Source organism: Diospyros lotus, chromosome 5 (assembly GCF_014633365.1).
Source record: "Diospyros lotus cultivar Yz01 chromosome 5, ASM1463336v1, whole genome shotgun sequence".
Taxonomy (NCBI): Eukaryota; Viridiplantae; Streptophyta; class Magnoliopsida; order Ericales; family Ebenaceae; genus Diospyros; species Diospyros lotus.
The window spans coordinates 9,979,608-10,003,859 of record NC_068342.1 but is presented as its reverse complement, the minus strand read 5'-3'; the positions used below and the strand labels follow the sequence as shown (position 1 = coordinate 10,003,859).

Below are 24,252 nucleotides of genomic sequence, written 5' to 3'. Positions count from 1 at the left end.
TAGAGGTACGGTGGTTGAGGACGCCAATGGGGAGGCGTAGTTCAAAAAAAAAAATAATAACTGCTTCTTGGAGAAGGCCTACAATGATTTTTTTATTTAAAATTTTTAGCTTTGACATTCCAACTCGTGGATGACACTATTTTATAACAATGTAAACTTATTATATCTCAATTATTTATCACTTTTTACTCTTTATTTTTTTTATATTTGCATCTTGGAATATTAAATATTGCTTCACAAACTTTATGTACTTGTGATGCCCCATGCATATACAATATATACTAATTTGATTTTTTAAGGGGGATTGTGATAGTTATATATATATATATATATATAAAGAGATAGAAAATAACACAATTTTGTTAAGTACTCATGAAACATGCCATTTAGTTTTTATCTGCCAACTTCTCACTCGACTTACGTTTAGAAGCTTATTGAGCAAGAAATGAGTAGCAAACATGACTTATATATGTAAATGTATAACATGATATAGTTTTAATTTGATAAATGCTATATACACGAATAATTTTAACTAATAACATTTATAAATTCATAATAATTCTATCCAAATTTAACAATAAATTTGCTCACTATTTTAAATTATTATGAACTATTGTTAATTTTAGGTCAAATTAACAATGGTTAATATATTTGACCTAAAATTAAGAGATGTTTGTGTATATTGTATTTTTCTTTTAATTTCAAGCCATATTTACATTTATGGTCTCTTATTTCAAAATTATTTAAGACAACACAAAAAGACAAGGTCATAGAAAACAACTTGTATATATAATGTAGAAATGTTATTTGTATATATAATTGTTAAGTAAAATTTTAGCATGCAAATTTACAGAATATACAACACATTATTATTAAATATCACAAAAAATATTACATTCCGTGCCAAAAAACATTTCCCCAAATAAAATTGTAAAAGACCATACAATATAATGATTTCACATAGAGTGTTACATTCATACATTAATATAATGATTTCACATCATTATTATATATAGATAGTATATGTAGAAGAATTAAAGTAATGATAATGTTATTTGTATATTATTTTTTAACATCCATAGAATTATAAGTAATTTTTTAAAAAATTAATAACACTTCTTCATAAATTATTAACTATTCTTAACAATTATAAATGCTTTTAAAATTAAAAGTAAATCTAATTTTTAAAAAATTACAAACACTTTTTCATAATAAAAATATTCTGAAAAAAGTATTCATAATTTTAAAAAATTAGATATACGTAATTTTTAAAGTATTTATAATTTTGGTAATATATGAAGAAGTATTGTTATTTTTTTATAAAAATACTTATAATTTTATGAGTGTTAAAATTAAATGCCAAAAAATAATGTATAAATAACATCACTGTTGGTTATGTAATAACTTCACAATTCAGAAGTCAAAATCATATTTAGAAAAGAAAATTTATTGACAAAGACCTAAAGAATTTATTAAAGGAAAACAGAACGTAGGAGCTCATGTGTATTAAATAAATGGGGCAAGAAGCAAATCCTCAAAAGATACATGTTAATTATATAATTGAAAATTCCAAGATGAAGACAGGCAAAAGTTAAAGAACTAAAACATTAAAATAGATTTAATGCATGATTCATTAGCTAAAAAGATCGTAATCCTAATAAAGAAACATTAATACAACAAAATATTCCTATTAAATAATGTTAATTAATTGTTTGGTTTTTGACTTTATTTTGTATTGTTGGGTAGGTGCTATATAATTTTATTTTTTTTGTAACAAGAAGCCAGTATCCATCTGTAAATATTTTAATAAATCATATTATAACAAATTGATTCATGATGAGAGTTGGGCAAGTAGCTAGCTGATCTCTTTCTCTCCCTAAAATATATTATGACCTTACTATTCAAACTCCTAATTAAGTACGCAATATTTTAATGAAAAAAATGGATAATGTGTTTTGATCATCTTTGATAGTCTTTTATGGTGGTCCGATTACGCAAAATATTCTAGCTCTCATTAACTTCATGATCATCGTGGACATATTGCAATATTATATATGCTTTGTTTAAATGTAATTTCTTTTGGAATTTTAGCTTAATGGTCTTTTTTTTAGCATGAAAGGTGCCAACTGTCTAATAAATTTCAAAAACTTAATTATATGGCTGGCCCCTTTCTCTATTTAGTGTATCTTTTAAAGGTAGAATCTTTCACTTGTCTTCGCGATGTTTTGATTAGTCCTCATTTAACTCACACAATGGATTCATGGTTTTTAATTTCCCATCTTCTTTCTTTGCCGAAACCCTCTCTTAAAAACTTGCATTTGAGCTTCAGACCATCTCCTACAAACCTTCCATGAAACCTTTGTCTGGTCATCAAACCCTCCCCCTAAAACCCTCATTTAAGCTTCGCTAAAAGCATCATCACTTGGCTATCCCCAATCTTTATTCTCTTTGAGCTTTGAATCCCCATGGCTTCTTGATATGTGAAATTTTTATTTAGAGCTAATGATTCTAGTAGTGACCGCTAGCTTGGGTAAGTGGGGACAAATTGGCAGCTTTTCAATGGAATTAGTTGAAGTTGCAATTGAGTAGTTAGAGCTAGAGCTATTATTAATCAATTTTTTCCCTAAGATAAAGATCCATGGAGCTATAAATCAAAGGATCTAACAAAAGCTGAATAAGTCAAATTGAAAGTAAAACAATACAACCCTAAACGTTGTGCGAGACAAGGTAGAGAAAAAATTCAAGACCATACAACCCAAAATGAGCAACCACTAATAAAAATGATAGACATAATGGCCATAATAGATTATCTGCAAAGATCAAAGGAGTAACGTAGAACATGCATAGATTTGCAACCAAGACTATCCAGACAAAAAGATCCCCACAACTCTAGTTGATAATCCCAATAGAAAGTCCAAATGAATTAAACAAGAATCCAAGAAGCAGAGCTTTGATAGCTCTGAAGTCCGAATTAAGGGATAGAAAATATTAATGAAGGTTATTACACTCTCTAAGAGAGGTAATGGTTGGCCCAGTGGGTGATCATTGTTTTGTTCATGCCCCTGGTTTTTGTTCTGTCCGGGGTATGCTTTGGCCTTGGCTTGTACCCGTTTCGATTTTGGTTTGTGTTCTATGAATTTCTTACTTATAGAAAAAAAGAAAAGAAAAAAAAGAGAGATGTAATGGTTAAACCAATAGTGAAAAAGGATAAACATTGGACCAAAAGAATGGGAGAAGGGTTGGTGTTAAAAGGGTATATACCTATTCTAATTATAAGGCCATAAGATATTGTATATATGCTTTACCAACATCATTGTTAGATGGATGACCCTTGGTTGTGTTGTGATTACAAATGTGGTTGTATTAATTCTTGATTCTTGATTTTGGAATGAGGCAAATTGAAGCTTGTAGATCTATACTAGGATTCATGACATATTACCCAAATTTGTACTAAAAGTACAACGGGTCGTGAGATATGCTAAGGGGGAAGTCATGCATAGTAAAGGCAAATTTCAAATAAAGGAAGTGTTGAGTGGTATAATAGCTCTTCCATTAAAGTTTGCGACTTCATGGAAAGCTAAGGACATAAGACAAGGCTTTGGAAAGGCACTAGGATAGTTGGAGAATAACAAAATTTAACGATTAGTTAAATGAAGGGTAAATGAGTGGCGAGTTAATGCATAAGGCAACATGAGACTTCTTTGTTTAGATATATTTGGCTTCTTGAAGAATAGAGGTTTCACAGAAAATGGTTGCAGCAAAGTAGTGATGGGGTCAGTTCTAGCGAGCTCCTATAGGAAAGGTAAAGTAGAGCAAGGCGACAAGCGATAATGATGCAAAAAAAGTCAATTAGAATTGGGCAAGGATGGTGAAATAGCCATTGCAGCAAGGAAATGTCCTATCTTGGAGATCTTAAGGGGAGGGAATATACATGATCGGTGACACTCAGTGTGTGGTGCTGAGGAACCCTAAAAACCCTAAGGCAAAATGCATCCTATTGAGTAGATGTTAACAGGACCCTTCCCTGTTTAACCTATTTCCTTTTTCCCTTTTCTTCCCAAGTTGTATCTTTCTACTTCTCTTTCTCTTTTCCATATTTACCACACATCACTCTTTCCCACCCCAAACCCTAGCTCATGCTTTCATTTTATAATGTTTTGACCTTACTCTTATTTCCCTTCTTTCCATCGCCTCTACTATAGCTCTCACACTTCCTCCAAACCTGACCCTACTCCAAACCTTGCTTCTACATCTTCGCTTCCCCTTTATCTCGATGCTAGCCTATAATTTCCCTCTTGCCTTTTTTAAAAGATAATGCTTTGTTGTTTTTAACCTTCACTACAACAAAAATGATTTGTTGAGGCATCTTTTTTAAGGTATTTTTTAGAAAGTGTCCTTTAAAATATCATTTTAAGGCACAATTTAAAAAAATGCCCCAATACAATAACTTTAATGAGGCACAACAATTAAGTGCCCTATAAAATACCATTTTAAGGCACAATTTAAAGAAGTGCCCCAATAAAATAATTCTAATGAGGCACGACAATAAAATGTCCTAATAGACAAATATAAGTGTCTTAATAGATAAATCTAATAGGGTAGAATTTTTGAAATGCCCCATTAAAATAATTATAACAAGACACTCTGATGAAATGCCCTAATAGACAAATCTTAAGTACCCCAATAGAATAATTCTAATGAAACTTAGATATACTATAAAATAAACACAGACACATATATTAATAAGATGATGTGTAGATTAGGTGGTCACGCGTGTGCAAAAAGAAGGAAATGTTCAAGGTTCGAGCTGAGGGAGAATTAAGTTAGAGTTAAGAGAAGGCTTTGTGGGGGATATGAAAAATAAATTTATAGTGATTTTTGAGGCATTTTTAAGTATCGCAACAAACTTAAATTTATAGTTATTTTTTAGGCATTTGTAAGTGTCTCAATACGTTTTTGAGGCACAATTATATAGGGCATTATTATTAGTGCTCTAATAGTTAAAATGGACTAATAAACTATCTATTAAGGCATTTTTAAATGTCTCTTAATTCAAAATTTGTTGTAATGCTTTTCTTAATTCTTAGAGAATTACTCTTAGACTTTACCCATTTGATCCTTGGTAATAAATGATTCTAGAGATCCTACAAATACCATGGCTATCCCTTGGTGCTTCGTCCACGGGATCTTGAAAAAAAATTCTAATTTCTAATTACAAAAAATACCTAGTCGAACGACTAGCTACATACTTGAAAGTGTAATCTCATGCCTTGGAAAGTCAATGGTGGAGACTAACGCTTTTTATTGGCATAAGTATTAACCCAACAAGGAAGCAAAACTCTCATCCTCCGCCTCTACGCCTATCCTTGTGGTCCAAGATTTCCTAGTCATGCAGCTAATTTATGGTCATGGCCTCTCGTTGAGAGACTTCATTAACAGTCATTTTTATCCCACTTCCAAGGCACTAAAACTATCCATATATAATAGCTTTTCTACATGGACTATAGTCCATGTTCTTCAAACTATTTCTTCCCTAGTAAATGAGTTTGTTGTTTGGAATAGAAGGCTTTTTTTTTTTTTTTTGTTGGGTCACATCAACTCTATCTATACTTTTTTGGTTTTTTTGCTAACCCACAATAGTAGGACAGAGAAGAACTAATCTCCAATTATTTGCTATTTGAGTTTTTGTGAAGACACGAGTATGATTAAAGTGAAGCTATTTGTGTATTACTGGGTACTCTTAATATTTGATTTCCTCCAAGCTTCCTATTTGAATATTGAGATGTGTTGCTCGCAATTTTCTCATGGTTTTCCCTATTGCCCTATATTGGGGATTGATTTTCATTTTGGTTCCTTTCTTGTGTCAAATTCTCTTATTTGCTATCCCAAGAACATGTGGTCTCTAATGTCACTGTCTATCTAATAAAGCTATCTTGCTTCATTTTTTTTTCTTAGAAAAAAAGCTACTTTTTTGACTTGAAAAAACTTTATACAAAGTTAAAATTGCATGAAATCCACGAGTTACACTTAGAAAACCAGTACGCTTAAAATATTTTTAAAGAATTTGAATAACTAATTAAGTACGCACATTTTATTTAAAAGAGCTGTAGATGGTTTGTCCATTTGTTCTCCTTTCCCAAATCATGGATAGAAAACCTATTTTTTTAATATATGCTCCAGCCTCTAATTAAGCAGCTCCAATCTACCCCACAAATGCAATTAGATTAAAATATTCTAAGGCTTGGCAACTTGCAAGTGTGTGAAATCATGGAAGATTACATTAACGATCGCTGTAGTTATAATTAATCTATGAATATTCTAATAGCTAGGCCTTTCTTAAATCATAGATATATTAGACAACTTCATTTCGTCACATCACCCCCAGCCCCAGTGGTTGTAGCTCCAATTACGTTGCACCAAAGAAGCAATTATGTAGCTGGCTTAGCTAGCTAGAGGTTAATTGAATTATTATTTTAAAGAAGAAAAAGAAGTTAAAAGACAACTTAGTTAATTACATTTTGCTAACCATAGCATGTAAGAAAGAAGAAACCTTAAAAAATAGATTGAGTCGTCGATGTACACTGAAATCATTGGGTCTTTTCCCAAATAGATAAATCAATCTAAATCTAAATCAAAATCCTGGAGGCAGACAGACAGTTGGGTGGGTAACTTGCACAAGAAATTAAGCAGAGAGAGAGAGAGATAGGACAGATACAAGTAAAAGGCCCGCAGGTATGAAATATATATGAATCTCCCAATACTCAAAACATCATTTTGGCCAGTCATCTATCTGCAGAGGACGTCAATATTTTTACCTAATCTCTCTCTCTCTCTCTCTCTCTCTCTCTCTCTCTCAATCCCAAAACAAGGTCATGAAGTGAGGGGGAAGGGACCTGAGGGTTCATCAGGGAAGCAGTCCCAGTTTTTCTCCTTGGGAATGGGTCAAAAGGTGAAGAATTGACCCTCAAGGGCCGGACCTGGTATGCCCTCTCACCACGTGCCCTAACCCTCACCCCTACCCTACACACACGCTTTCTCTCTCCCTCTCTCATTCTCTCTCTCTCTCTCTCTCTCTCAAAACTTCGTTTTTATTTTGGGTTCTATATATATAACATCTATATTTGTTATATTATATTTTTCTTGTTAATTAAGTAATTTTTGTCTTCAATCTCCCACAGTTACACTCTTACACTAATTATAAAATAAAAAAAAAGGTTACACTCTTGCACTATGTTGTTTTACACATAAAATTCTACTAAATATCTGCTCAAAAATGGAAAATTTACGTACTAACAAAAGAATGTCCTATGTAGCTCATATATATGGAAGTAACTTTGGCTTGAATAAGGTGCAAATTAAAGTAAAATATATATTAGTTTTTTTTTTCCTTAGCCTTTTATTACCATCCAAACTGCACATATTATTTTTTTTATTAATTAGGATATTTTATAGTGTCACATGCCATTACCCTAGATTTGCAAGTAAATTAATTAGCTATATAAGCATCACATTTAATTTCACTTGGTTGGTTAGTCTGTTGTATCTTTTAATAAGGATGGTTTCACATAATTTAATTTTGGTTGAATGCAATATCTGTTCCTCAATGCCCCGGGGCTTATAAATGATAAATGTAGGGATCACAAAATTTCGATCTTCATATATGTAGATTTGGGTAAAATATATATGTTTTTCATTTTAATCCAACCGACTATATAAAATAATTTTTAATATTTGATTAATAAGACAATTATTTTTTTCACATGAAATTATTATTAATTTTTTGTTCTTTTGGTAAGTACGAAAGCATTAAATTAAATTTTCTCACAATTAATCTTATATTGTTCTAATAGCATCAAATATCCCTTCCAAACATGGGTTAATTACACCAATAATCACTCAATTTTACATTATGTTACTATTTTGTCATTGAACTTTACAATATTACCTTTTAGTCACTAATATTTTAAAATTATTTCTTATCCGTCACTTGTGAATTTAAAGTTCAGTGACTAACGAATTATATGTGAGAAACAATTTTAAAATATTAATAACTAATAAATAATATTTTAAAATTTAATAATTAAATAATAACAGTTTTGAAATATTAATAACTAACAGTTAACATCTTAAAGTTTAGTAACTAAACAATAACATAATATATATAAAATTAAATAATTATTAATATAATTAACCCTTTCAAACATATAGGTAGTCTCCTTAAACTTGTTTAATTTAACTAGTACAGGTACATATTGAATTTGATAAATAAATAAAAAGTCTAAACAAAACTCGAAATCAACATCTATCAAATAATAGATGGTTGAGTGGGGGCCCAGGGCTTGCCTGAATGAATGTAAAAATAAATGTAAATGGTCTGGTTGTGTTCATAGTATATAATTTTTTAATTTAATCAAATGATCAAATGGTGAGGGGTTTGCGTGGAATGGAGATAAAGCTGTGGCCAGCAGTAGTAGTACAGGGAAGAGTCCCCCACGAATCTAGGGCACCAGACCCCATGTGAAGACAACAAGAAGATCACATCAAGCCAAAACTACTACTGACGAGAGAGAGTCAAATGGAGAGAGAGTCAAATGAAATTAAAACTACGACTCATCAGAAAGAAAGACAGAACACAGAAGCCCCATCCATCAATGGAAGAAGAAAGCATGCTGCCCACTGGAGGCCTCATACTTCTCTGCAGTAGAATCCTATCTACTCTCTCAGTCTTTCATTTTGGAAGATCATTTTCTTTCTTTCACATCAACCCCTCTCTCTCTCTCTCTCTCTCTCTCTCTCTCTCTCTCTCTCGTATGGTTAATTTTTCTTGATATTGGGAGTAATTTTTAAGTGGGATTAGCAAATACGTGCAACTTGGACACACTTTGGTACTCATTCCAAGGATACATGTATCAATAGCCTTCTCAAAATTCTTAATTACTATCAACAACATAACTATAGTTTAATTAGTATTCAAGGCTCCCTATATTAATTAATTAGAACATCATTTGAACCTTTTGGCTGGCTAAAAGAATGGCATGATAATATAACTAAGATCTTTTCAAATCCTAATAATCCCATCAAAACGCATTCAAAATTTAATAATACCACCCCTGAGCTTCACATTCATTTTGAAATTTCTTGACAAGATTAAAAGGTCATGATCATCTTTGTCGGCTGTCTATATTAGATATATAATTCAACACGACTTTTAGTGAAATCTCAAAGTAATTTCTATATTTCTTAACTAATTAATATGACGTAGTCTAAATAATTTTGTCATTCAATTGGTTTAGTTAGATAAATTAAGCATAGTACGTGTTTAATTAATTAGCTTGTATCTAATTAATATATGGCAAAAATTGAACTAATTAGAAATACAAATTATATATATATATATATATTATATCCTTTTAGCAACTTGGCAAGAACAATTGAAAACAAAACATTTGGCATCTTTTATCGCCCCAAGTTAGTGCTCAAATGGAGCCCTTATGACTTCATGCGTATTTGTCGCCTTTAGATTAAAAAATTAACAACTTTTATTGATAATCACAAAGGAGACCAATCAAACCCGTGTCTACGGACACAAGATGAAGTAATTAACTTCCCATAATCGTTGTTGAAATCCGAGGTCCCCACCATTGTTTAACCTAATCAAATATTTAATGCCAATATGTAATTGTAAGCACAGATAGCCATTATAAATTGGTTCCACCAAACAGATAGCACATAAAGCAAAACTGATCTTGTTGCTGATTTCAATCAATAGTCCAAGGTTTTCTTTATATATGCGGGCAGCAATAATACACAACTGGCTAGCTGCCGTTGGACCTTGAGCCTTTGCATCATATATAATTAATAAAAGATCCATGTTTGCAAAGCAACAGGATATGTCCTATATATTAACAAAGATGTGACTTAACCTAATCGAAACGAATTGGTTTTCGAGTTTTATAATGAAATATGAGAGCTTGAAAATATATATGGTTATCATCATGATCATTAAGTTAGCTGGAATAGTGCAAAAATAAGCCAAAAGAACAGAACGGCATGGATAACAATCAATACTTTGCAGTTAGAATACTACTTTCATGAATATTAATTATTTTGATGAATTGTTTAAGACTCATGAAATGATAGAATTGCCTAAACCTTATATAGAATCTTCTAACAATCATTTGTTGATGACCACTTCTATAAAGTCTTTAATGTTAAATATATATGTATATGCTTTTCATTATTAATTTATATTATTAACTTAGGATCTTATATATTAAACTTAGATCTTCCAACTAGAATGCATAACATTCTGTACAGAAACTAGAGCTATTAAAAATGGTAAAAAAATAAAAATAAAAAAACAGTAGCAATATAGTGTCAGATTATTAAAGTATAACATAACAAAAAAAAAAGTAATTCTCTCTCTCTCTCTCTCTCTCTCTCTCTGTGTAATATAATAGTTGGTTTCCATATTATAATCCATTTTGAAACATCACATTTTTAGGTCAAATATAAATCAAATATCCGTACTGTTTGTTAAAATAAATTAAGGTTAAGCGATTCCTTTGAATGTATATACATCAGTATATTCAGACACAGCAATCTGTTTTTTTTTTGGGGGGGGGGGGGGGGGGGGGGGAGGTGTTCTTCCTCCATTCCCGTCATATGACCGTTTATCATCGTGCTTTAAACCGTGGTGAATTAGTATATGATTGTCAAGCTAATGGGAAGTGATTCTATACAATCTTATGGATAATCTTAACCTATCCGAAACGAATCCACTTACTTAGACAGAATAACAAGTAGCTTAAGAATACTTTCTTTCGGATGCTACAGCACTGCAAAATGGCTCATATTATATATATCATGACGTACGAGTAAAGATTCTTGATTAGCAACATAATATATATATATATATAATTAATAATAACATAGCTTCAAGTTATTTGTGGGGGAAGCCGTCAGTAGTACTGGAGAATATCAAAATTAATTGACGAACCCTGTGCAGATTCTTCGTTAGATTAAACTGATTATTAATTTTTTGCTTAGAGGAACTATACTTCATTTAATGTTTAATTGCTTCCACTACAATAATACTAATCGTGAGACTTAATACCCATTAGACACATTTAATTGCTTCCAGAATTAAGAAAAATCACAGTGTTATTTCATGATTGAGTTAGTGGCACTAAGCTGTACGAATGAAGTAGCATTAGGGTTCTTGAATTCTGGGGTCTGTTAAGAGATTGAGATTTATGGGATTATCCAGCTGGGCAATGTTATTTGTGGGCCAAACACTTGGGCTCTCCAGCCTATTCATGGTCCAGACTGAAGTAATACACATCTTTCGATATGCCTTTTCCTCCTTCCATTAATTATTTTATCTACGAAAGCGAGAGACAGTAATGCTCAAAATTAACCTAAGACACAGACGACGGAACTTTTGGGTTGTACGAGGTAATTCATGTGGTTTGGTGGGTCTCCCTTTATAAATCACTCATCATTCTTCTTAAGTCAGTTTCCAATTCTGTTTTGTAACCTTAGTAATAGTAATAGAACGGACGACCACTCCCACAGAAATCTAGAAAATTGTCCTCAACGCTTGTGCTAGTGCTCGGATTGCATGGGACAATTTTCTTTTCCTCTTATCTCGAAACTTTGTGAGAATATTTTTTTTTTTAACAATATTCCATAAATTCATTAAATGAAAACTCTGGTATTATTAGATCAACCTGATACTGAATAAGAAAATCATTCTAGTTTTTATGTACAATTTATTCTTTGGACCTCTCTAAAAGAAAAAAAAAATTAAAAACATGACAATAATTTCTTCCTAAAGGAATGCTACATCAAAATAAAACATTATAATTAACATTCATAAAACAATTCTAATAAACAAAGCTCTCAAATATCACAAGGTGAATTTTAAACATTAAAAAGCCTTGAAAAGGAGCAATAAACTATAGACATCGGAAATAAAGATGAAAACTTCCCTCGCATAGGCCATAAAAAGAAAAGATGAGACTATTACCAACCAGGTTGCACCAAAACCACACTACAATTTGAAGAATTTGTGCCTAAAACTGTCAAAGATAACTTGCATGGGTTTGGCATAAGTATATCAAGTAAAAGGCAGGGAATGGATTCATCATACATTTGAAAAGTCATTAATTGGGAAGTGATTTGCATATTTCCCCATATTCTAAGCATTAAAGTTTGAAAATATATTACAATTTCATATATTTCAAATAGGCAAATTTAAGGACACGGGTAATTCTTTAAACTGCTCTTTACATGAATTCTGGTAAACAAGGGCATTAACCACTAAAAGTTAAATATATAGTAGCAACAACCTTCTACCCTGGTCCCCTGCCTTAATTCTCAAGCATCACAACACAACATTAGCGAGGAAGTCTGTTCAAAGCGAGGCATGTGGTTTGGGTGTGGGAGACGTCACCGACAGGATTCTGACAAGTGAGGACATGGAACTCACAGCCACATCCAGGACTTCTTGTGAACAACCTGGTCTCACAATCTTTTTCATCTGTGCATCAGAACATGCAACAGCAAGTACTCAAGTTATAAAAACAGAATTTGATGTCTAGTATTTTATGCTTAGGATGAACAGCCAAATAAGAGACTGTAATGCACGCAAAACTCAAGTTGCCCGAACCCGAGTCATAGGCCATAAAGTCAGTTGTGACTGGTAAATTACACGGCCAATGGGGGGCAAACTGCACAATGAAATCAAAGGCTGATGTTCATCGTGATCAAGTTAAAGAAGATGTTTGATCATTTCACTATCATGTGGATATCAACAAGCCAAATTAATAAATTTAGACGTACAATGTAAAAACCTGCAGTTTTATAGCCTTCAGACTGTCAGAGTAGAAAAATTATTATGTGGCTCATGATGAAGTTTGATTATCGTATCAGTCTGCTGTTCAGATGACATGCAACTGTCTATCTGACCAACTTCAATGCAAGCTAGAGCAGCAAAGAAGAAAGCAAGATGAACAAAGAACAGTGGTTTAAAAGCTTTACCTTATCAAGATAAACCTGCACCTTCTTTATGTTCCCAATGTACTCCTGGTCTTGCAAACACAAATTAATGGCCTTCATGTCCAGTTCTCGTCCAGATTGAAAGAAAGTATAATTCTGGCAGATGACATTCATCAAAAGCTTCTCATCATTCTCACTCAGATTAACTACTTCATGTGAAAACATCAAAACATGCAATACACATATATGAGAAATGCATCATAGATGCTGTGTATGAGGGGTTCTACATTCAAACTGTAAAGCCAAATGTGGGTACAGTGGCTTAGCTCAACTAACTCAGGCTCAGCTACAGGACTCAAGTTAACGTGTAGTAGTCAGTTTAGCTTTACTTGTGTTAGTTCAGTTTGTTACCTTTGGTTTACTAACTAAACTAATCTGTTATGCCATGTACAAGTTGTAACAGAGAGTTAGTTACATATAGATCTAGCTGAATAAAAGCTGAACTTAGTTTCATTGTATGAGTTAAAAGTTTGATTTCAAGAGATGGAATGAATTCTGTTCTTCTCTGTTCTCCTCCTTTCTTTGATCTCAATTGCTAAATCTGTTTACTGTAGAATTCCCACACAAACAACCAATAGAAAATTAACAAAAATACTATTACGAACACAAACTTCAACAAGAACATCAAAAACTAAGTCAAAAATGATGTTTCATATTGATCTCCCACCTCACAATCTTTTACATTTATTTTTCTTTAAACGAATAGTAGAAAAAGTAAGTAAAATACTTGCAATTTTCAAGTAGATGGTCAGGAACAAAGTTGGATTGTTATTCAACATCCATCAATCTCCCACCCTGGGCAACCATAACAAATATAGGGCATATTACTATATTGGAAAAAAGAATGCCCATAGAAAATAAGCTAATAAAAAAGGACTAAAAATTTTTCGAGTTTGTGAGGAAGGAATTCTAAGAAGCCGATTAACAAAGGTGCCCATCCGGTGGCCTCTCTTACTTATTGTGTACAGGGACTCTTAAACCGATGCCAATGTGGGATCTCACAAAATTTTACTTTTAGCTGCTTAAGGCAATCCTCCTTCAACAGCCTTCAGGCCAACAATGAAAGATAAAGCGTTAATACTGAGTTTAAGAAGAAGATGAAGATAAGGACGAGACTTGAAATGTCTTTCCATTACCAAACAAGCAAAATATCCATTTGGACTACCAGGAGAAATTCAACATAAAATATACAGAAACAATTAAGCCTACTTGGACACTTCAAGCACCACAACTAACCTAAAACCTAAAATCCATGTAACAGCTCTTTCTGAGAAATCAAAGAATAAAGATCTGGATAAGCAGTTAGACACTATAACGCTCTTTGGGGCATTTTAACATACAGTTTAAGTGCCCATTTTGATGAGCGAGTAGATCTAACAAGGAACGAAATATGCTGAGAATCTAAAGGCGGAGGATGGAACCTGCGATTCAGCTGCCAAAGTATGTGATTCCACGGATGACGAACTCATTGAATTTGAAGTTTTTAAGGGGCAATTCGAATTTCAAACGTTATCTGCAAGAAGTGACACGCCTTGGCCGTGTCCGCAACTCTTCTCATTTCGTGCGCTCCGTTCTATGGTCTCCGCATGGTGACAGAGAGAGAGAGAGAGAGAGAGAGAGATAAAAGGACCAGAGAATTGGGCCAATAATGGGTAAAAAGCCCAGCCCATAAGCTAAACGAGGAACTAAGCAAAATACAATTGTAATGCAATTAACAAAAATACTATCATCAATATGAATTTACTCTCAGCGCTCAGGACACGTCAACATTTTATTTAAGTCATAATTTATGTGCCCCTTTTGGAGAATACAATTGTATAAAGTCTTGACCATATATAAATGAAAAATAATCGCTAAAGAAATTATGAATCACACTCACTTAAATTGTGTTAAGACACATACGTACTATCATTAGAGTTGTACAAATTATTTACTTTTAATAATAATTTAGAGCATTAATTTAATTAGAACAACAAAGAATTTGTTATCTAAGTTTTCTCTAGTTATTGGTTATAGCCAAGGATTATAATCTTGTAAAGTATCATTTGTAGACTCAATTTGTTTAACTAAGTTACTTTTAATTTGGTCGTTTAATTAAATCACCCTCAATTTTGAATTTTTACAACCTAGAAAAGAGGTCTCTCACGAATATTAAGGGCAAATAATATTGTTTAAAATCTCAATTACTTAATGTAACTTAAATTTTCTCTTAAAATTAAGCAATAAGTTGGTGATTTGATATTAGGCATTATAATATAATAATTTATTCTAATTTCAATAAATTTAAAGTTAAACCCGTTCTCGTAAATCTCATAAAAACGAATTTGAGGAATAAAACTAATATCATTCAAATTGTCTAAAAAGTTAACTATTTATATTTACTGTCCGACAAGTAAGCTTAGTCACAGTCTTTATTTCTCTTACTCTTGCACTATTTTTCCACATTGATCTTAGATGGTGAAGTGATTTTCCTATTCAGACAATTTCATCACTCGCTTTTACAGTGTTACAAATTAATTATCTTGAGATGATCGTCTTTGCGTGACCTCCAGTATTCGTGCCCTCAATTATCGTTTAATATATTTTCTTAATATATTAGTTGTGAAATCTGTAGATCATTACTCTTTTAATTTTTATATGTTACTTTAGTTATTTTCTTCCCTAAAAGGATACTTTAATTGCATTTACTTCAAGAAATATTATAACTAAGTACATGACCTCTACTATCTATTTAGGTAACGTTTGTTAAAATAAATAAGATAAAATTATGTCAAAATAAGGTTATAATGGTTTTGAGCCAAAATATAAAATAATTAAGATAAAACTAGAAAACATTCTAAAATTTTTATCAAACTGATTGTTAAATTTTTTAAAATGCACTATAAAACATATGCTTTATTGTTTCTTATATATAAGATCCAAGATATGTTTATCTGAAAGAAAAAGAAATAAGAAAAAATAATAGATAAGAAGTCACATAATTTCTTTTTCAAGTATCACCAAATAAGTTTAACAAACACATTACAAAAAAATAAAAGTCTGAAATATTTTTCATATTTTACCTTTTTTTTCTATATCTTGATTAACACACACTATCTTAAAAATTAAAAAATACATTTAATTGTTAAAATTAAAATTTTAATTAATATTTTATATAAAAATGAATTTAGATATATTTATATTTTTATTTAGTTAATATTTGAAAAAAGAGATTATTGTATTTACTTAGGTATCATTTATTAAAATAAACAAGATAAAATTATATTAAGATAAGATTTGTTACGGGTATTTCCCACGCTACTTCTTACGAGTTAGGCTCGACCCAGCAAGCGGGCCCAATTGCCTAAAGCCCAGTAGGCTCCAAACTGAGTTGGTCGGAGCAAGTTCACACATCGGTAGAGCCCGAGCTCAGATCACAGGACCAAGCGGACTTAAAACGAGCGAGCTTCCAACTATACTTTGACCAAGCTCCCAACGACTCCTCCAGTTCCCTAGCCTAACTGATCAACTCGTATAACAAGAAGACCACATACCAAAGAGCAGTAGTGGACTAGGCGTTGTCCCAGCTAGGCCGTTCAAGCACAACCTGGCCCCATCCTCTCGGCCCATTTGTTTGGCCCATGTTGGTCCCATCCTGGCCCCTTGGAACAACATCATTATAGTCATTTCTGGGTTTCCGCACACTCACCTCAAATCTCATCTTCATTAATGACTGATCTCATCCACATTAATGAGGGTCCCATCAGCACCTAGCCGTCGCATCGGTGCCTCCTTCGGCGCCTGATATTCTGTCCCATCACTTACAAACGTACGACATATGTAGGAGGACATCTCCTCATCCTATATATCAGCCAGCTTTCCCCAAAACCATGGTATGCTCTTTTTGCCAACTTGCTAATACTCTACACATTTTTACTCGCTTACTTACTTGAACGTTGGAGTAATTTGCAGGGGCTAATCGGCCGGCGGAGCAAAAAAAAAACCTGATCACATCCTTCTCCCTTTCGAATTCATTACATTAGTGCGGACCAACGAATCACGGTCAACTAATTCCGAACGTCGACAATATTGAAATACTTTTTAGATCAAGATATAAAATAACTAATATAAAGTTAAAAAGTATTCTAATTTTTTTATTAAATTATTTGTTAATTTTTTAAAATTTATTGAGAGACATTTTAGTTAGTTTTTCTTATCTATAAGGGAGATAAATTTAGTGGCGGAGTCACGTTTAGCCAAGGCCCTGGATTTTTTTTTTAAAAAAAATATTACACATAATAATTTAATTTTTTTTTTTTTGAATGCCCACTCTAGATTTTTAAAATATTCTAGATTTTAGGTATGTTAGTCGATGGAGATAAGGGTGTCGGGTGGTTATCTCTGATTGCCAAAAACCACTAGACATGGTGATCGATGGCGACTACCAATGCATTTACGTGTGTTGAGTTTGGTTAGAAGTTTAAACTTTGATCTACGAATTTTGGCCGTTAAATTTAACTGATTTTTGGGTATGTTAATCGATGGGAATAAGGGTGTCAGGTTACTTTTGATCATCGAAAGCCACCAACCACGGTGACTGGTGGCAATTGCCAGTGCATTTTTTTAGTATTGGCTAAAAATTAAAAATAAGATATATGAAAATCTAGCCCACTTTTCTTGTGTATGTTAACCTCCCTTACTATTTCTTTAACTATGTTTTAATTAAAGGGATCAATTTTTTTCATTTTCTATTACAAATTTGTTAATTACATATTTGAAACTATGACAGAAAATATATTTTGTGTCGTAAAACTGGTCAAGACTCAGTTACCCAATTAAATTGGAGATCAATGATTGAATGACAATCTGTCATAAAGTTTATCAAGATTTGGCTGCGCAATTGAATTGGAAATTAATGATTGAACGACAATTTAGTTGTGTATATTGAAAAATAAATATTTAATAAAATTAATAATTATGTTATTATGCGATGTTATTAAAATATGAAAATGCATCGATTATATAATTTATTGATATCTATTTTTTAATATTATGTTATTTTAAATTTTTTATACTATTTAATTTTTGCCTACCTTGCTTAAAATTTTTGGCTCCGTCCCTAGATAAATTTATTTGAAGAAAAAAATAAATTTATCTAAATAATTTAAGATAAAATGTGAGGTGATTTCTTTTTTAAAAATTATTAAATAAATTTAATAAATATAATAAAAAATACTTTTATATAAAAAATTTCTATTATTTTTTATATCTCATATCTTGTTCCCTTGTGTATAAATTACGAGCAATTATACACTGTCGGACTCCTCTTACAGGTGACCTTACCAAATCAAATTTCTCTAACAAAATTACCCCTAACTCCTCAACAATATTGTAAATTTGCCATTGAATGTTTTCTCTCCATCATATTCATGGGCTTGACAAGAGTTTGAACCACAAGCTGGCAGATAGCTCCATCGGATCTTGCCAGGAGATGATGGCTTATTTCTCTCAAGAACTCATTTTTCTTATTAGCGAGCTTGACATGGTTACCATTGATAGCAGTCCAATTTTGTATCGGTCTTCATTTGGAATCAACTGCAGAAAATTAGGAATTCAAGGCCACATCAATAAGTTACTGGTTGAAGATTTAGGAAATACAAGGGTTGTGATGAACAAAACAAAGCAGGAGGAACCTTGTGGTAGACTTTGGATTCTGAATAGCAGATGCATAGACCCCAAACCCCCAGCAGGATCTAATCTAGAAAGAAGCCAAAATCGAAAGAGAACCATGGAAAAGAGAAGAGTATTGACAGTCGGGAGCGTTCTAGCCGTTCTTAGTCCTTTTGTCAGATTAATTAAAGGCACGAATTAAAATAAATATTTATTTGTATTTGTTTTAGCTGATTTAATTTTTTAGATTCACCCGATTATGTTGGTTAGTTATTGACATTTTAACATTTTTCATAATATAATTTGGAAGGATGTGGCGGGTTGTGGTTGTCGGCGATCAGAGAAATGAGGAAGAAGGAGGCTATTGGCGAGGAGAAAGAATGAGGTGTCGGCGAGGAGGAAGAAAAAGGTTGTACTCTACTCAAAAATATTTAAAAGTTGGAGGTGAAGGCGGTACTACTGGTGGCGGTGACGGGTGGGGGCGAAAGAGGTCCGATTGTAGGCAGGTGGAGATTTTAGACCGGTGGTGGCGAGAGGCTGTCGACGAGGAGGAAGGAGGCTGTGCTTGAAGGAGGAAGAAGTTGTGCTTGAAGGAGGAAGAATGAGGCTATAAATTCTTGGCGCGTCTTTTGATGAAGTTTGCTTTGAATTGCTCTTAAAAATGGCGATATTTTGACAGTCAAAATATCGCGCAAATTTGGCTTCGATAAGCTCTCGGTATGAGATATTCAAGGTAGTGTAGAATTGCTGTATAGATTATTGACTCTGCACAACATTAATGAAGTTACATTTGCTTCGACAATCACAAAGGTTACAGATATGCATGGGTGAGAATATATTCATCGGTCACGAGCGTGTTCCTAAGAACAAAGGACAATTGGCGATCCACAAGCATACATGCAAAATGAATTAAAAGATCAAGCTACAAACAATAAAAGTAACTGATGTATGATTGTCATGTAATGGGGATAATGACGGTCTTGGGTTTGGGAGGCTGCTCCAGACATTTCTTAGCGACGATGATGCTTAACGCCCTATCCTTGTAGGTAGCTTTAACATCCCCCATTTTGGCGTCCAGTGGCAGAGTGAATTTCCTCATGTATCACGCCCTACACCTCTCGATCCTAATTGCCTTGGCTCCTTCATTCCTCGCTATTGATTCTTCTGGCGCCTCCTCCTCCTTCTTTTTCTTCTTCTTTTTGGCCATGTGCAGGATTCCATTCTTTATCTTTACCTTATCACAAATCGATCGTCGCGATTGACCTATCAGAGCCATTCATGTCAATGTACTCACCCCATCCATGACCCAATGACAACCCAGATGTTTAAGGCATTCATTCCAATTTCTACTCACTTGACTAACACAATTGAGAGAGTCTTGATTCCAAGTTATAGTTTTCTTTTTTTTCTTATTTTTTGTTTCGTTCTTGCATTTTATTTATTGTAAAAATAGACTTAAGTAAAGACAGAATATTGTAATTCTTCCAATAGGCATGATGCTGCCTCAACTGGTAAGCATTAAATTTGGGTAATTGTTAGTGGCATATATCATCATACTTGAAATATTTGTGTTTATGATAAGGTGTATCCTTATATTCTGTAATTATGCTCATGATGTTGCTATTTATGGAAGGATATGGGTGGCCAACATATAAGATGGTTTCAACCACCAATAAAGGTTTAAAACTGATTATGCTTCCATACATGTCTATGATAGTCGACTGTGATTGCCATTTTTTTTTTCCTTGCAGCATAATATAATTGCATGTGGTAAGTGTGCCAAAAGTGAGTGCTAATAGCCACTTATTTAAGTACAAATATTACAACTCAAAATTGATTGTCTCTTTCTTTGTTTAGGATATTTCGACAGAAAATGTTTATCTCATGTATGAGTTACCAGAGGCTTATAGTGCAATGCCATGGTATGTTAACCCCTTTGGTTATTCTCTCTTGTATATTCCTAGATTTTGCAGTTATGATGTTATCTTGGGTAGCTACCTAATCATCCATGGATGGATGTGTAGGTACTTTCATCTCGTTCGACGAATTCTACCAACAATTTGCAATTACTTTGCAATCGAACTTGCTAGGCATATACAACAACCGGGCATGCACCAATAGGTGGTGTAAAAAAATTCACTTGTACTTGGAGGAGTAAAAAATGGACATAATTATCTTTAAATGGTAATCCTTATTTAGTTCATTTTCTTAATGCTTAAGGAGAAGCTTTCTATTGTCCATGATATTCAATAACTTGTTTTGATAAATGTGAACCAAGTAAGTATACACTATAAAGTATTACACATTACATTACTAAACATTAGTAATGATATTCAATAACTTGTTTTGAATGTAATTCTTCTCCGTGATGAAGGGCATGAAAACTTAAGTTTTGAAGATGGTGTCAAGTTACTGGAGAAATGCATGCATGTAGTCCTCTACCGTGGTAGGTCAGTCATTAAGAAGCTTCAGATATGTTACTCTCTATGTCAGATGGTGTTAAGTTATTAGAGATTTGTTTTTAGTGATTTATGTGGCTTAACTGTTATCACATCATAATTTTCATGGTTATTTACCTATTTAGAAACTAGGATCTATTTCTCCTGATATGTCTACCTCAATTTAACATTATACTATTGAGTCATTGATTTAAGCTTTTTCATTCTCATGTCTTAATACCCAAATTCATTTTTTAATCCATTTTCACTCAATTTTGGCTAGAGCTCATCTGTTTGATCTTGTTTTCAGTTGAAGATGCACTAGAACATCCCTATTTGATATCATTCCATAACATCAGTGATGAACCTTTTTGCTCTGTCTGAGGATTATATGAAGGAGCTAATTTTCATAGAGGTTGTTGTTAGATATATATATATATATATATGATCTAACTTGCTACAAACACCAAAATAACATTTAGATCAATGCGAAAAAAGTAAACGAAAGTTACCTCCAGCCATTGTAGTTTTCTTCAGTTCTGGTATTGGCCTTTCCAAGCTCTCAAACACCCCAAGTGATGGTGTATGATGAAGAGAATGGATGATAAGCTTAGGGACCAAAATCATAGATGGAAGGACGTTCACCCATTACCATATTTAATCAATGAGGAAACATAATCATGAGAGCATAATATGGGCCAAAGAAATTTAAAGAATTCATTTACTATCCACAACCATAATAATGAAAAAACATCTAGGCCACCTTAAGGAACTTTACATTCTCCCACTTGGTCCAAATGTTTAATCTGATGCCTTAATATAATCTTATTGATTGTCGCTTCTTAAGAAATAAATACATGAATCATTACGGTAAGTCCTCTAACAATGAGTATTACCTTCCATGTATTATGATGCATTCAGTTTCTTAAGAGCTATACTTCATGTGGCAACATTACTTAATGAATAAACCCTATGTTTATTCTTGGTCCTCTACAGATGTGTTTTTCTCAAATAAATTAAGGTACACATGAATATGAGAAAATATCACAATAAATAAGAGTTTCATCCATATACCAAATGTATACAATTACATAGTAGAACCAAGTCTCATCTTGTCAACATGACCCTTGAATTTCAATGGTGGCATGCCTTTAGTCAAAGGATCAGCAATCATTAACTCAGTACTGACGTGTTCAATGATCACTTTTTTTTTTTAACACGTTCCCCTACAGCTAAGTACTTAATGTTGATATGTTTACTTCGACTTTCACTTTTGTTATTCTTAGCCATAAAGACAGCAGCTGAATTGTCACAAAAAACTCTTAATGGCTTAGAAATGGAATCCATAACTTTAAGTCCAAATATGAAACTCTTGATCCATACACCATGTGAAGTAGCCTCAAAACAAGAGATGAACTCGGCTTCCATAGTGGAAGTGGCAGTCAAGGTCTGTTTGGCACTCTTCCATGATACAGATTCACCGGCCATCATAAAAATATATCCTGATGTTGATTTACGAGAATCAACGCAACCAGTAAAGTCGAAATTTGAGTAGGCAATCACTTCCAAATTATTTGTCCGTCTATACATAAGCATGTAGTCCTTGGTCCCTTGAAGATACCTCAGTACTTTCTTTGCAGCTCTCCAATGGTCCATGCCTGGATTACTCTGATATCGTCCCAACATTCCTACAGCAAATGCAATGTCAGGCTTTGTGCAGACCTGAGCATACATCAAGCTTCCGATAATAGAAGCATATGGAATGTTCTTCATTTGTTCCCTTTCAAAGTCGTTCTTCGGGCATTGATTCAAATTGAACCTATCACCTTTCACAATGGGAGCTACACTTGGTAAGCAATCCTTCATCCGAAATCTCTCTAAAACTTTATTGATATAGGTTTCCTGAGACAGACCCAAGATGCCTTGAAATCTTTCTCTATGGATCTTGATGCCAATGACATAAGATGCCTTACCCATATCCTTCATATCAAAATTTTCAGAGAGGAATTGGTTTACCTCATGTAGCAAACTCTTATCATTGATTGCAAGCAAAATATCATCCATATATAAAACAAGAAAACAAATCTTACTTCCATTGACCTTTTGGTATATACATTGATCCATGGGGTTTTCAACAAATCTGAATGAAGAAATTACCTCATGAAATTTAAAATACCATTGATGGGACGCTTATTTTAAGCCGTATATGGATTTCTTGAGCTTGCAAGCCAGATGCTCACCATCACTAGAGGGGAATCCTTCAGGTTGTTTCATATAAACCTCCTCCTCCAGATCTCCATTGAGAAAAGCTTTTTTCACATCCATTTGTTGCAACTCAAGATCAAAATCAGCTACTAATGCCAAAATAACGCGCAAGGAATCTTTCTTAGATACAAGAGAAAATGTCTCTGTGTAATCGATTCCTTCCTTCTGAGTGAATCCCTTAGCAACAAGTCTAGCCTTGTATCTCTCAATGTTGCCTAATGAGTCCTTCTTAGTCTTAAAGAACCATTTACAGCCAATGACTTTTGCATCATGAGATAACTCAACAAGATCCCAAACTCTATTACTCTTCATAGAACTCATCTCTTCTTTCATGGCATTATACCATAATTCTAATTCTTTGCAACTTATGACCTGTTAAAATAACTCAGGATCAATTCCGGTTTCAATGTTGTAGTCAGATTCTTGTAAGTACACTATATAATCACTAGGTATTGCTAACCTTTTAGTTCTAGTGGATCTCCTTAATGTTGTATCAGCATTTTCTTGAGAAGCTTATGATTCAATTGGTTGTTCAAGAGGTGCTAGTAATTCCTAAACTACTTGATCCACTGGAATGTTGTCAGCAGCTTGTGGAACTTCATTGATTGGTTGTTCAACACCAGTTGGAACTTAAGGGGCGTTGTGAACTATAACCAATCTATCATTTGAGGTGGAATGTTGAAATTCTAAATGATCATGTTCAGGAATATCATTCCTGATATGATCGCTCCCACTAATCAAGTTATTCTTAAGAAACTTGGCATTTCTTGAATCCACAATCCTAATGCTGTAAGATGGATAATAGAATTTGTATCTTTTAGACCTTTCGGCATATCCA

General features: G+C 33.0%; 1 protein-coding gene across 1 annotated transcript; it reads right to left on the bottom strand.

The window, feature by feature from the left end:
* Window positions 1-12,115: 12,115 nt before the first annotated feature.
* On the bottom strand, window positions 12,116-14,659 carry LOC127802309 (pyrophosphate--fructose 6-phosphate 1-phosphotransferase subunit alpha-like). The gene is made up of 3 exons (XM_052338040.1): window positions 14,484-14,659; window positions 13,045-13,158; window positions 12,116-12,544 (listed from the first exon to the last, which is right to left on the bottom strand). The coding sequence occupies exons 1-3, from the start codon at window positions 14,529-14,531 to the stop codon at window positions 12,419-12,421; spliced, it is 288 nt and encodes a 95-aa protein (XP_052194000.1). The 5' UTR covers window positions 14,532-14,659; the 3' UTR covers window positions 12,116-12,418.
* Between the last annotated feature and the right edge of the window lie 9,593 nt (window positions 14,660-24,252).

Excerpts from the sequence above, each read along its gene's own strand:
- LOC127802309 (XM_052338040.1), bottom strand. The coding sequence starts at position 14,531 with ATGAGTTCGTCATCCGTGGAATCACATACTTTGGCAGCTGAATCGCAG. Across the intron at positions 13,159-14,483 it reads CTTTGGCAGCTGAATCGCAG|AATTATACTTTCTTTCAATC; the intron begins GTTCCATCCTCC and ends GTCATCTGCCAG. Across the intron at positions 12,545-13,044 it reads TGCAGGTTTATCTTGATAAG|ATGAAAAAGATTGTGAGACC; the intron begins GTAAAGCTTTTA and ends TCTGATGCACAG.